Source organism: Rhea pennata, chromosome 3, assembly GCF_028389875.1.
Source record: "Rhea pennata isolate bPtePen1 chromosome 3, bPtePen1.pri, whole genome shotgun sequence".
Classification (NCBI taxonomy): domain Eukaryota; kingdom Metazoa; phylum Chordata; class Aves; order Rheiformes; family Rheidae; genus Rhea; species Rhea pennata.
The window spans coordinates 3,198,330-3,213,087 of NC_084665.1; the positions used below are offsets into that span (position 1 = coordinate 3,198,330).

The following is a 14,758-nucleotide window of genomic DNA, read 5'->3' on the forward strand; positions in this document are numbered from 1 at the left end:
GAAAAGGGCACAGGAAACACAGTGACTCTCGGGGTCTGAGCACTCACAGCTACGGGGAACAAAAGGGTTTGAGCCTTGCTCAGCCAGTGGCTCCCACCAGGAGAGGGAAATGCAAGCAGCAGAAGTAGCTGCCCTGCAAACAACCCCTCCAGAGCTGCCAGCTCGCTGCTGAAATGAGCCAGAGAGGGGAAGTGCTCCCAGCTTCCTGTCATTTCCCTTCCCAAAGCCTGCTTTGCAAGGAGCTGGAGTGCTCTGCAGAAGCCAGCACAAGTTGCCCACCCAGCGTGGAGGCCAAAGGGGGCTTGCAGAAGATCTGCTCAGTACAGGTGCCTGCTGCGCATCTCTTGCGCTCCCAGCCGCGTGCTACAGCGCTGCCCCAAAGCTGCAAGCGCCAGCACCCACCCTGCGCTGCAAGAGACCCGACCGCGCGGGCAGTTACCGCAGTATTCGAGGTAGCTCTGGACTCCTGTAGATGTACTTGTGCCGGTAGCCGAGGTCTGTGTGGAACGGGACGAACTGCACCTTGTAGTCTCGGAAACTCCGCGACATGGCGGCAATGTTGTAAAGCTGAGTTGGGGTGGAGGGGACAGGGGAGAGGCACACATCACTCCAAACCAGTCAGCTCCCCTCAACCGAGCACCCTGCTTACGAGCGGGTTACGTACGGGCCCTGCCTCGACCGGGCTTGTGGCCTCCAGCTCGGCTTCACTATGATTTGGCACCCTCAGCCCCAGAGGATTTGCAGCATCTCTGTGCACGTCTCCTGCTGCTGTCTTTCTGTCTAGCTTTACACAGCACGCTGCGGATGTCCTTCCCACACCGATCCCTCCCATCAGGGCTGCACACGTACCTTTTTTCCCAGATGAAATGGTACCACGGGGTCATCTTCAGCATGAAGGATAAGCAGGGAGCAGGAAATGTATTTCACACTGTAAAACAGGCAACAACGTCACCAAAGCTTAGAAGAACCGTTCTGCCAGACCTCGCAAACCAGCGCATTCAGGTTAGCTTTGTGGAGTGAGAAATGCAGATCTGGTGCTATCTCAGATGGCTGTGTACAAATGATTTTAACTGTTGTAGGACTTACTTAGAAATGGAAGGAATTGTTTTTTAGGGAAGCCTTAAATTCCTCCCCTTTCCTGGCCATCTGGAAGCAGCTACAACCTACAAATGCCCGGCTGCTTTCCCAACCTCTATCAGCTCCGTTGAGTGACACTGGAGCTCAGGCAGTCAGCAGCAGGTAGATTGGATGTGTTTTCCTCCCTTCCCAAAATTATCTTTGCCGCCAAGAGCTCTGTACTGAGGTCAAAGCTAGTCAAAAGGAAATGGCACGCAAACAGCTGCAAGGTTTCAAAACAGCACACCATGCTAGGAAGAGTGGGCCGGCCCTCAGGGAGCTCCCAAGACTAACACCAACACACCTGGATTTTCAAAGAAACTGCAATGACAAACATCTTGCAGGTCACTGACTGTGGTTTAGACCTCAAATGCTATTACCTGGGCACTGCTAGCTTGATTACAGAAAATTAGCTAGTGAAGAGCATCCTTGCAAGGACTCCTCGCTCAGACCAGGGAAAAGCAGTTCACCCCACTGCAGAGCAAGGTCCCCAAACATCCTGTTTGGTTTTATAATGGGAAACCAAACTCATAAATGCTCAGGCTCCTGAATGAAAGCCTCAGTGAAAGCACACAATGTCACTGTGCACAGGGTGTGCTCAGTATGTACATTAATAGATATGTAAAACACACACATCTTCCCAAACTTTCAATATCCCCACGCTGCTGTTTCGTGTGTAACGTACATTCAAAAGGCAAAGGTATGAGAGCACGGATTGCATTAGCATATCCCTGGGCAGTTTCTATGCTCTCTTTTGCATTTCTCCTCATTGAAAAACAATTAAAACAGTCCAAAAAATCGCAGCAAGAGAAAGAGCTCCACCGTTCAAAGCCATGCTGCACCCATGACTACTAGAGCTGCTGAAATCCCTTCAGGAATTTTATTGCTTCAACAGCAAAGGAGTGGAGCGTGGTCGCACGTATATCCTCCTTGGTGCACGCCCTGGCTCGCTGCAGCCACGGCTGAAACCCTACAAACAGGGAACTCACTTCTCATCATTTGCAAATTTAATTCCACTTGTTGTGATGGGGTCAAGGAAGAACCAGTCAAACCCAGGGAAGTATCTGTATATCTGAGAAAAAGAGTTTGCGTTAGTGGCAGGCATCAGCAGCACAGTTACACAAAGAGCACGAGAGGGACAAGGCAGCACCGCCCCAAAAACATTTCTTGACTGCTGGCTGGGCTCTCCGCAGCGAAGTGGCACATGTTTCCACCAGCATTTTTTTTTTCTTTCTTTCCTTTTTCAGCCCCATTTTATCAGCCTGCTTGTGAGCAGGTTGTCCAGGCGCTTGCAAGGCCTCTAGGTATCATGCTGCTGCTGGGAGCAATACTCTCGCAAGTCGTCTTTATCCCAGGGTCTCACCAACCTGACCACATCCAATGCCCAGTCTGGGAATGTGCCCAGCTCAGAGCTGACTCGCAGCCAGGTTGGATGGAGGAGATGGCCACGGCCGTGTCAGAATGAATCTGTTACTGGCTCTGGGCAGATGCAAACAGGCTACAATGGGGCTGTGACCAAGGGAAGCCAAATTTTGCCACTTTTCTCACAGCTCATGAGACAACTTCCCACAGCAAGGAGGCTGCAGCATGGACCAGGCTGTATGCTGCTAAGCACTGACCCCTCTTCTCCTCCCTCCTCTAACTGCCCTTTCTAGCCTCAACTTCTGCCGTCTTTTGCCAGCCTCCACACGTATTTCTGGTACTGCTTGTTGCACTGAAAGACCCTCATGGCCCCAGGTCTTCCCAGCAGCTACCTTGAAGTGCGGCTCTTCACTCCTGGCTCCTACCAACACCACTGCTGCCCTGCAGGGCATGCAGCTAGCTCAGCAGCATCTCTGCCAAAGGATAATTTCTAAGGGGACAATTACAAGCCATTAGCACAAGAACCGCTGTGTACTTGCCACGGAAAAGGGGTGGCTTCGTGCCTCCTCACGTATGTTGGTGAACGGAGATTCCAGTATCAGGGCATCCGGGGGGGTTTCTGAAAAGCCAAAGGCAATGGGAAGCGCAATGGGGCAGACGGCCAGCACGGTCGGGATCTGCTGCACAAAAGCGGCTGCCGCCACGGCGCACCAAGGACGGCCTTGTCACGACCACAAAGCTGCGCGGAAACCTGGGACCGAAGAGCATCCATCCTCCACACTTACCTCTCTCACAGAGGCGCCTCACTAGATTTGTTGCAACCCTGCAAGGAAGAAGAACGGGTGTTTATCCGGTGCAGATCCTTTGCAAAGCACCAAAGCCTGGTACCTGCTGCTCCCCAAAGATGTACAACTTGGCTGCTGAAACATCGGCATCTCGCACTGTTTAAGGTCTGGGCAGCCAGGCTCCAGTGACTTGGGTCCCCAAAGGTCCTGCACTGTCTACAATACCCGACTGCCCCAAATGGCATCGGGTACCAACAAACAAGCCCAAGGAATTAGCACAGCATGTAGCTACTTGGAAAAAAAAAAAAAAACAAATGCCATGAGAAAGCTCTGGGCCGGGAAGGGATCCCGAACATGGGGAAAATACAGAGGAAGCGCAGAAGCACAAGGCTTTGCCACCACACTAAACATCCTGCTTTGTTCGAGAGGAGGCAATGAAGAGACACTGTCCTGCAATACCTCCCTGCCCCAGCAACAAGTTCATTTGACAGTGAGGTGAGCCACAGCAATCTCAAACGGTCACCTGCAGAGCGCTAAACCCACAGTCATTCTTGTCTTTGCCCTCTGCTCCTCCCCAAATCAAGGGGATAAAAGCACACGCTGCCTGCTGAGCATCATCTGCCTCCAGAGAGCAACAGAAGGGGAGGAAAGGGGAAAAGAAAATTAAAAACATTAAGGTAAAGTCATTTTGGACTCCAGATTGGTTTTGCAAGACAGGTACGAGCAGAGGTTCACAACAGGAAGAAACCAGGGCAGTCCCATTTTTTCCCCCCATTTACTTCAAGTGTCTATTTTGCAGTGTAGCCCGCTAAGCAATGAAGGCTCAGGATCACTTCCAACATAATCACTCACTATCACCCCTCCCACTCTGAGGAGTGCAAAGGAGAAGCTACTCCAGAGCACTTATGCCACAGACTCCCAGCCAGCCCAGTGACCAGCACCTCTGTCCCAGGTCAGTGTTCAGTGTTTTTCAGGAGTTGCTAAGGGATCAGGTTGCCCTGGGACCAGATGCTTACCCCGTGCCCAAGGAGTGTCCCCAGATGTAGACAGGGTTGTCTCCACTTCTCGCTTTTATCCAGTCAAAGACATGGAGGGCATCGTAGGTCATTCCCCTCTCGGACGGGCTACCTATCGAATCGCCCCAGCCTGAAACACAAACAGTCCCTCTAAGACCTGCGCGTGCTGCCCAGTAAGACCAGCCAGCTCTTCCCACCGCGGGTTCAGTCGATGAAATCAACAGCTGGATCTCCAACGCTGCCATGCTGCATTCCTGCACCTCCCTGCCTGGGACAGTCCAGCTCCCAAAACGTAGCTGCTTTTGCAGGCATGCAACCAGTCTGCAAGCAGACTCTCTAACTGCTGAAGAATTTGGATGCTAGGTTCAAAAACCAAAACATTTCACAAGGCAGTTGCAATGTCAGCTTGTCCACACTGGTCAATCAATGCCCCCAAGCAATTTCCCGCCCTCCTGATTGCTTTGGCTCTACCTCTCCCCCTACTGCAGCGTGTACTACACGTCTCTGGCTGGGCAGCAAGCCCACCATATCCTTTCTGCTATCTAATAAGCAGCCACGGAAGCTGCTGCTGCAAGCAGGACTGAAAAAAAAAAAACAAAAACAAAAACAAACAAAAAAAAACTTGCATGGCAAGCTCCTACACAGAAACTTCTCACATGAGGGGTGAATTTCTTTCCTGTATGATCAGTGGAATTAAACCTGCAGCCACAGTTTAAACGCTAAGAAAAAGAGAACAGCAGATGCTCAACACCTAAGGGCACAGAGCTGCAAAATGGTCACCGCTTCTGCTGAGGATGAGGTACTACACACTTCAGCTTTGCAAGAACTTAAGACTAGCCCACCATCTCTGGGAGACCAAACAGAACCATAAATAGGGTATCCATTAAAGCTACACGTATTTGTGGAGTAGAAACAGCACTATACAATCTCGAGGGTTTCATTTTAACTCCTGCAGGGTATTTTTTTAAAGCTTTGGAGTAATTTTAGTAAGGAGAGTCAGGATTTCTGCAAATGGCTCACAAATTGGAAATGTCTTCTGAGCCAGATAGTACAGCTTCTCTGAACCACCAATACCCCACAGCTCATGGTTATGCCTCACCAAGCAGCCGTGCCTTATTTGTGTGATTTAAAGGGGAAAAAAACCAGCTTAAAAATTAACTGCGTCCTGATCCTTTTTGCACTATTTTGCCCTCTTTTACAAACAGCAGATGTAACTCATATTTCTCCTGTGCATAGTTACAGGCATCCCAGCAGAGGCAAGAGCCACCGTCTCGCAGGCTAGACATTCAGGTCGCAGGGCCTGACGCTATGCCACAGCTGCCACCCCGGCTGCCCGCTTGCACCCGTTCTCCAATCTGCGCACAGAAAGCCTCCACCTGCCAGGAAGGAATGAGCACGCTACCTCCTTCCACAGCAGCAGCTGAGCCTGAGGGCCCCCAGGCACAACAGTAAGGGCAGCAAAGGTGGACAGTGTTTTGGATATCTTTTCAGCAACAGAAAAAACAGGGAAGATCTCAAAGCTATGCAAGTGCTATGCAGAAGAAGGCATGGGTACTGGAAAGGTCTTCAGGCTCTTCAAAGCCACATAGCAGGGGGAGAAAAGCAAACCAAAACCCCACATCTAATTAGCTGGCAGCAAATGTTTATAAAACATCAATTTGCAGAGATCAAAGTTGTTGCTTCTATAGAAAGAAAGCACTGAAAGGTTTTCATAATTAAAAAACAAAGAAAAAACACCCCAAAACCACACTACACCCTACGTACCTCGATAATCAAACGAGACTACGTGGTAACCAAGGGAGCTGAGAACCTGGAGGGGAGAGAAAGATGCAGAAACCCATCAAAACCCGCCCGTAGCAGGCACGCGCTCGCCTCTGGCCGACACGCAGGGATCTAATTTATAACGTTATCGGCCCAACATAGCAAAGTGGCAACTTTCAGCTCTTCAGTGTAGCAGGCACGGGGCTTTCAGTACCGATCACCTCAGGCTGCTGGTTTCCCAGTCCTCAAAAACCAGACCACCCCAGGCGCCAGCACTGCATTAGATGCATCTTTGCCCTTCAACAGTTCTGCCTTTAAGGTCTACATGCTCCCGGTATCCGTCTCCCGTACGCACACTTGCAGGTTTGCCAGTGAAACGGCTGCAACACGGGGTTCATTTCGATTACTCAGATTTTCAGCTGGACACTATGCAGATGAATACACGAATGCGTAAATATCAGCAGTGCATGTAGGAGGCTGTTTCAAGTTTCAAAAGGCTTATGTGCACGCACGTAAAACATGCGATGGCTTTACATGAGGATTTATGTCACAACCAATGGTAGCCCTAACAAAATCGGTTAAAAGCATGTAAAAATACCCATGTTAGATCAACCTGCTTGAAAAAAAGCCTCAGTTAAAAAAAAAAAATCATGCTGCCATTCCAAGGTACCATTGCATGGTACGAACCTAACAGATTTACAGAATCTGAGTATTATGTTATACTCAAATCTTCTAATGAACAGAATGGAAACACACCTGATGTAATACCACGAATTTATTTTTAGCACAGCTGGAATCTTTTCAGCCTAAGTTATTACTATGAGCTCACATCTAATTAGCGCAGGTGAAAGAGAGGACAAGGCAGAAAAGCTCCTCAAGCTGCCAGCGTTCCCCAGCCCTTTGCTGGGAGGACTGCACCCACGACGGTTTCTTGCTTCTCAGTCTAGAGCCAATTCAAAGCCAATTTCCACGCTTTTCTGACACGCTCTGCACCTTACGCTGTCCTCACTGATCTGCGGCTCCCGTGTTATGTACCGAATTAGCTTACACAGTGCTTTTTGCGCACGTTAGAGGCTTAATTTTCTTTGTTACTCCTATACCCAATTTTCCCCAGCTCCCAGGTCTGCCTGTCTCCAGCTGACCACCGGAGTCGGAGCGCCGGGGGTCTCCGGGACCAGCCTGCGCCCTCCCCACTGCACTCCACTGTCCCCACACACAATATCTCTGCTGTCATACCTAGTCTGTACTCCCCCATGCTGCATCACCGCGCTGGGTCATTACTACCTCATTTGACACAGTAACTACACCTGTAACTTCTACTACATAAAACTCCATTACTATTAATCATTATGGTGATTTTCTCTATATATATTGTGTGTGAAAATTGTCACTGTTGATATTAAAAGTTACACCTATGCCACGTGATTATACAAAGCTCAGCAGGAGGAAAACCAATTAGCCAGCAGCCCACTGGTCATCAGACAGTAGCTGTTATGGCTAAACCAGCTCAAACAGAGCTCCGGGAAGCTCCAAGACCACTTCAGAAAAGGTCCGACAAGCCTCAGCCCTGGTACTACCCATGACAACACTACAGGCATTGAGCTACAAGGCTGCAATCTCTTTTTGACTGTCTAACAACTGCACCATCACTCACGTCCTGCCAGGATATTGCAAACCCTCTCGCAGCTCGAGGCACCAGGACTGAGCAATGGATTTTCTCAGAGGCGTTCAACCTTTCCTACCTCATCTTGCCTCGTGACAAACTCCACAGGTCTGAGGACAGCGCGTAGCTCTCCACCGCGATGTATAATCAGCAGGCGGTTACCAACTGTTTGATTTTATAGCCAATGCCACTTGCCCAGTGAATAAAATCACCGTAACGATTAAGATGACAACTGCAGGATGCAAAGCCAACTTCACAACTCTTGTAGCCGTAGGTGACTGTTCTCAGAGGGACTGCAGCCACATGCAGCACTCCGTAGTTTGGACTACAACCTTAAGGGCTCATTGTACCACAAGCTGGACTTGCAACTAACAGTTGGGTGATCTGGTATTAGTCACATTCATTTAAAAACCACCCCTGAGAGTCCCAGTACTATTACATCTTACAGCTAGAATTATTCCTCTCAGTTGAGTGTCCTTCTACAGGTACAGTGTGATTTTAACCTTAACAGGGATTACATTAAACATATTATCAGATAGAATTATACATAACCAGATTAGTTTACAGCAGTTTGTGGCCACACGGTATGCACACAAATACAACTGGATGTTACGCAGGCAACTAAGAGACCAACTGGAAATGGAAAAAACAATTCGATAGTACTACCAGGATCTAAATGATCTGGTATTAGTCACATTCATTTAAAAACCACCCCTGAGAGTCCCAGTACTATTACATCTTACAGCTAGAATTATTCCTCTCAGTTGAGTGTCCTTCTACAGGTACAGTGTGATTTTAACCTTAACAGGGATTACATTAAACATATTATCAGATAGAATTATACATAACCAGATTAGTTTACAGCAGTTTGTGGCCACACGGTATGCACACAAATACAACTGGATGACCAACTAAGATACAACTAAGATACAACAACAAGATACAACTAAGAGACCAACTGGAAATGGAAAAAACAATTCGATAGTACTACCAGGATCTAAACGGTCACCTGGAGACAAAAAAAACAGTATCTTCACATACATATCCCACACTTTGCCCTGCTGCTTGCGTGAGGCTTACCCTTCTTTGAACTGGCTGTGTTGCTTTCTGGCACTCCATGGGGTTACGTTACTCTGCTACCCCTCTTTGATACAGTCTCCCTCACTAAGGGATATTTGGAATTTAGAGTAGTAGATGCAACTGCAACAGCTTCCAAGTCACTCCTTTCCTCAAAACTCCTTTGTTTTTTTTTGCTATTCAGGCTTATACTCACACGCACTTCCTTGAATGCACATTACTGATTTGAACAATGTATTGATGAAGACTGAGTTGTTTCTTTTCTGTTGATACATTTTATATTGCCTCCACAATCTGCCGGACCATACCTCCATCCCCTTTTGTTCTTACAACAGTTTGAGTAATTCAGTTGAAACTGTAAATACAGTCTATCAGTCTTTCTGAGTCTTGCAGAGCTCTTTTTGCTAAAAGGGAAATCTGGAGGTAGAGAACTGTTTTCTTGTAGACCTTCCTGGCACAATTACCATATTCCAGCCTGGTGGGTCCAGATCATCCCATACATTTCCATAGGATCCTCTGTATCAGGGCTCCCCTTACAAGCTGCTACAATCCCCTTTTCATCCGTGCTGTCAGGGCCGATCTCTACCTCACCATGCGAGGTCAGTCCCTGCTGTAGGACAGCATCATTGGTCAGGTCACCCGTTCTCACAGCAGCTCTGCTTTCCTCCACCTGAATATGCAACTTCTCCCTCTGCGCTTCCTGCGAACAACCTCCTCTCTCTCTCTCTCTCCCTGCATTTACCTTCTCAGAGCATTGCTCTGCCCTGCACCAGCCACCACTTGGCATCTCACAGCTGGCTCTGGCTGCCACAGAGTGTTCAGCGTCACACATCAACACCAGAGAAGCGCTCTGGCTGTCAGACCAGAGCAGAGTTATAGACTCCCTCAACAGGAGCAGCTTTGGGAGTGAGAAAAGTTTCAGATCTAGCACTGAGCCCTTGCAGGAGTGCCCAACATCAAGGGGATCACGCTAGTTCTTCTCTCCACGCTGGTGACGAGGATGGGCAGCAGACATCTGGCCAGAGCACCATCCAGCCCACTAGTCTTTCTCCCAAGCTTCCCATCTGCTGGCTTACAGCCACCATAGCATCCATCCTCCATTCTCCTCTGCATCTGTAAGACTTATGAGTAGGTTAGTTTGGCCAATGCCACTAACCTGCCTTCTTCCTCCTCCTCCTTTCCACGTCCTCCTCCTTCCCACTTCCCTCCCCATAGCATTTTGGCCAGCCAAGGCAGGACATCAATGGGAGTTGCAGCACAGTTGCAAGGTGATGGCCACGCTGCAGGCCCCAAAACACAGGCTCAGTGGACTTTGCTTTCAGATTCATGGTAAGTTTGGAGCAGTCTGAACCACACCCAGGTAGGCAGAAACAGCACCTACATCTGTATGCACTGCAAGATACGTGGCCATGAAACTCTCTCCCCAGAACTCGGGGACAGCACAGTCAGGCTGACATTCCCCTAGGTCACCAATGCGTTTCTGCCAGATTAATGTCAGCGCAGTTGCCCCGGGAATCCTGCTGGTGGCTGCTCCAGTGATCTGAGTAGCACGAGGAGAGACTGAGGCAGCGGATGCCCACAGGGTAGAGGCCTTGCAAAGGGCAGAGCAGAAGCCACCCCCAAAAAGGACTGTTAAGGCAGCTTGGGGGGGGATTGCTTCCCTTGGAGCTATGACGGGCAGAGCAAAGGAAGCAGGTGGGAAGACAAACCTCTAAGATGATATTTTTCCAGTCATTTCAACACTTGCTCGTACTGGTGGAGTGAAAGAAGCTAGATGTATGACGCTACAGCCAGAAACCAAGGAAAGGACAGCGCTACTCACAATGAGGAGGTGGGCAGCCAGCTTGGCTGTGCAGCCACTCTGTTGGACCTGCTAATCATCCTAATAGCATCCTCCTGGGCAAGGAGAGATTGCCCTGACCACAGGCACTGTCCTGCTGTTTACCTTTCTTCCTGAGCAAGGAGGGATAAGGCTGACCGGGAAAAGCAGAAAAAGCAGCAGCAACTGCCACTACCACTCTCAGAACCTCCAGAGCTGGAAGGTGTCCACCTCAACCTCAAACTTACAGCACAGCTCTGCTGCCGATAGGGCAAATAGGCCAACCACCCCTTCACAGGAGACCACCTTGTGTTTCCCTTCCTACCTTGGCAGCTGCATTTTCTGTGAATCCACTTCCCAAGTGGGAAGACAGACATGCAGAGCAAGATCAAGGTATCATGACAGATACACAAGAGGAAAAAGAACCTCCAACATCAACATTTGATTCCTCCTGGTAAAGGACCTAGACACCTGATGACCAGCTGTAATATCCCTGCCTGAATCCAATGAGCCTGGGAACATCCCAATCCTGTGCCCTGCTGCCCACCTAATGGCCTCTTCTGTTTAAATTTTTTTTTACATCAGTATTTTACTATTTCTTGTCTTGTTTTGCACCCTTAGAATTAGTTCAGAAAAAGTCTCGGGTGAAGCTGATAACATTTCAATTAGCTTCGCAGATAAGGTGCATCTTCTTTGGCCCATAAGAGGATTTTTAGCGTAACAATGCCAAATTCTCATGTTTTGCATGTAGCAGTTGCTGAAGTCTTTGTAACAATGCCCTACTGCTTCATGTGCTGCCACAGAGTTCAGTAACCTCATGTGATGGGCAACAGAAATCCACATCAGCTCTCCACTATCACAGCACATCAGGGTAACAAAAACCAGGGTAACAAAAAGCCTCAATGCCAAAGCCTCCATGTTTGTAAGTACGGTTTACAGAAAAGCTTGCTGTAGTTTGTTACTGACTGTCAAGGTAGCTAGGGGAATGAGATTCTTGTTGTTTTTAAAAGGTTTTGACAGCACAGTGATTCTGAATGTATTAGGAACTATGATATCTGGACAAGGCTTGGGCAAAGAATAACTGGACTAGTTCGGACTAGAGGAAAGCATGCCACTAGCTTGTAGCTAGTTACTGTGGTATCACTGCTTCTCCTGCTGGCTTCCTCCCTGCTGCTCCTTCTAGTTACCGTCTTCACACAAAAAAATCCACTCAGGTAAGAAGCATTTCAGACACCTGCTGCTCACAGACTCTCCGTGTAGCCTAGAAAAGCTGCTCACACAAAATCACTTCCTTGGAGAAGAGTGCTGAAAAGAAAAGGACAGACCTCTTGTGTTATTCCATCTCCTTCTGAGCCTCTTCCACTGGCAAAAAGGACAGTACTCCAACCCATTTCCATCTACTGCAATAAGCACTTAACCAGAGTTCCTGGTGTGATCCTGGCAAGTACAGAAAGTGCATGTGTGCATGTGTAACTGGCTGAAAAAGACAAACTATGCAACCTGTTTATGTTCAAAGAAGCAGAAGTACCAGGCTCAGGACCAGAAACCTTGGGTTCTGGTAAATGTGTTTTCTCTGTGCACATGTACATATACACATGCACGCTCACAATCTTTGAGTACTCTGAGGTACTACTTTTTCTCAGACAAAATCCAAAACAATTCTCTGCCTGTCTTAAGCAGCACAAAATGCATTGCAGCATATGCATATATTGCAGTATATATTGCAGAAAAATGACTAACTAGGTCACCATATATATGACATTCTCCTCAACTCTCAGGTGCCAACTTCCTGCAGTTTAGCAGGTCCTTTGTTCTTAGGGGAAAAGAAACAGCCACCTGCCTCCCTTGGGCTGCCAAACAGCATTGCCTAAGTGACCTGAATTAGAAAGACTTTTCTACAGGAGATCTTGCATAAGAAGCTGTATTGCAATAAAGCTTTACAACTTATGTCAGTGTTGGCACCTGAAAGGGGAAAGGAATGACATCTAAATCCATAGGAAAAACATGGCCTCAACTAATCTGAAACGAGCTGACAAAAATAATTATCGCTGTTTAATAACACGTGATATCAGACCAAGAAATTATGTGCAAGAACTTAAGCTGACATAAGAGGGTTTAATAAAAAAATGACCACAAAAGTCATTAGGCAAAACACTTAAGAGCAGCCAAAGTAGTCTGTTCTCATATAACACACGACAGTGCTATACCTGGAAAAATGTTTGTTTTACATGAAAAATCTCTGGCCCTTGAGATGGCAGCCTTCATACAGACACACTGTGCCATAGGAAAAGGGGGAAACCGAGACGAGCCTTCCTACCCTTGTGCCAATACAAGTATTCCCATGCAGCTGCAACATTGGAAGAAGTCCTATATCATCTGCATTGACAAAAAAAAGAAAGCAAAAAAAAAAAAAAAAAAAAAAACACACAGACCTGGCACGACAGAAAACTGCTGAAGATCTTGCTGCTGAATCAGATCTTTTCCAGAAATCATCTCTGTTACCTCTAACAAAAGGCACCGAGCTATGTCAAATGGAAGGTGACTTCCTAGTGCTTGACAGCAAGTAACAGCAAGTAAAAGACCTTTCTCTCTACAATGCAAGAAAGGTGTGATGTGAGATACTCGCTGCTTACAGGCCACTTTTCCTACGCACTTTTCAGATCCGGAAGAGGCAGAAAGCCGCAGGCTGTCTGCCTGTTGGCAGTGAGCTGCAATGGGCAGTCTACTTCAAGCTGCACATTTCAATGCATTCATGCAACCACTTGGACAGCATAAGCAGCTACTTACCTTGTAAAGCTCCACACGGTGATCCCCTCCTCTGGGGAAAGCAATTCATGAAGAGAGGGGAGAGGAGAAAGAAAGAAAAAAAAAAAGAAGAAGAAAAAAGTGAACTTTTAAGCTTCCAGAGACAGACTTTCCCATTGCCCCAGGTCTCTAGTTAAACACAAACACCCCAGACAAACACTGTAATTACTAGTCAGTCCTAATCCCCATCATCTTCCTTGTTACATCATCAGCTCCCTCATATAGAGGGAAACAAAGCTGGAAGACCCAAAAAAAAAAAAAAAAAAAAAAAAAGACCATCTCATCCCATTCAGACCAATTTAATGTTAACTTATCCTGATAAATCTTTTTTCACTGCAGGTAAAGATGCCTTTTTCAGCCAACCTGCTTTTACTGAAGCCTGCAATACACCCACAACAATCTGGTCCTGCCACCAGCACTGCCACAGCAGGTAACTTCTCTGAGGCACGATGCTCCCAACAGACCTCATCATGTTAACCCAAGCAGCTGGCCCTTGGACTGGAGCTTGCCTTCTCACCTGGCTCTGAGCACAGGGACAGAAAGGACACACACGTGCAAGAGATTGAGCAAAGAAAACTGTTCAGAGTTGAACACTGGAAATAACTCCACGGTAAGATTCACTCTTCATGTTTTTTTTTCCCCCGTAAATTGAAATCTAGATGCAATGTGACATGCCTAATCCACATTCAAACTCCAATCTAGTATTGCAAAATGTGAGGTCTGCAATCTGTAACACATGGGGGAGCCAAGAAACAAATCTAATCAATACACATGTAACAGAAGTGCTGGTCCCAATCCACCGCCATTACAGCTGTAGAATAGCTTCCATTAGTAGCATTTGCTACACCAAATAAAGGCAAGAAAAATAAACTAAGTAGTATTTGGAAAACAATGCAACCATTCAGTTCAATCTTGTAACACATGAACACATGACAAGGCCAGTCTTCAATGCCCATCTGCTCATGCATTTTCTGGTTCACAGTATGCATCTTCCAGGTTGTCTGTTGTACCAAAGACCACCACTGCTAAGGCAAGAATTTAGGTGAAAAGGGGTGAAGTTCCTGTGACGTAAAGGCTAGTGAATGTTCACTACCAGTAGAGCTAAAACAAAGTCTCTTTGCTTTATGTCAGAGACTGTAGCATAGAAAGGATGCGAGAGTATTTCAGCAATGCTTCAGCAGCTGTACTCTTGCAAAGTACCTACAACAAAGTATCATCTTCAAAAGAACACTGCAACAACACTCAAAACTCAGAAAAGGGCCAGTACTCTTGAAAGATGCACATTAGTAAAGAAAAAAAAAACACATACTAATAACTAAAGTAAAGCACTGCATTATGCAGAGATGTGACAATA

At 47.3% G+C, this 14,758-nt stretch overlaps 1 protein-coding gene across 3 annotated transcripts in view; it reads right to left on the minus strand.

Annotated features, from left to right (window-relative positions):
- The window catches only part of ABHD12 (abhydrolase domain containing 12, lysophospholipase), a 40,389-nt gene that overhangs the window by 1,842 nt on the left and 23,789 nt on the right, over window positions 1–14,758 (minus strand). For 2 of the 3 annotated variants that reach the window (XM_062571364.1, XM_062571365.1), the window contains exons 5-12: window positions 13,387–13,417; window positions 6,044–6,089; window positions 4,280–4,409; window positions 3,264–3,301; window positions 3,018–3,097; window positions 2,106–2,188; window positions 850–928; window positions 440–567 (exon numbers count right to left, since the gene is read on the minus strand). In XM_062571364.1, coding sequence (XP_062427348.1) covers window positions 440–567; window positions 850–928; window positions 2,106–2,188; window positions 3,018–3,097; window positions 3,264–3,301; window positions 4,280–4,409; window positions 6,044–6,089; window positions 13,387–13,417 — 615 coding nt within the window. Of the gene's footprint in view, window positions 1–439; window positions 568–849; window positions 929–2,105; window positions 2,189–3,017; window positions 3,302–4,279; window positions 4,410–6,043; window positions 6,090–13,386; window positions 13,418–14,758 lie in introns of those variants that run through there. The other variant, XM_062571366.1, reaches the window with a different exon arrangement.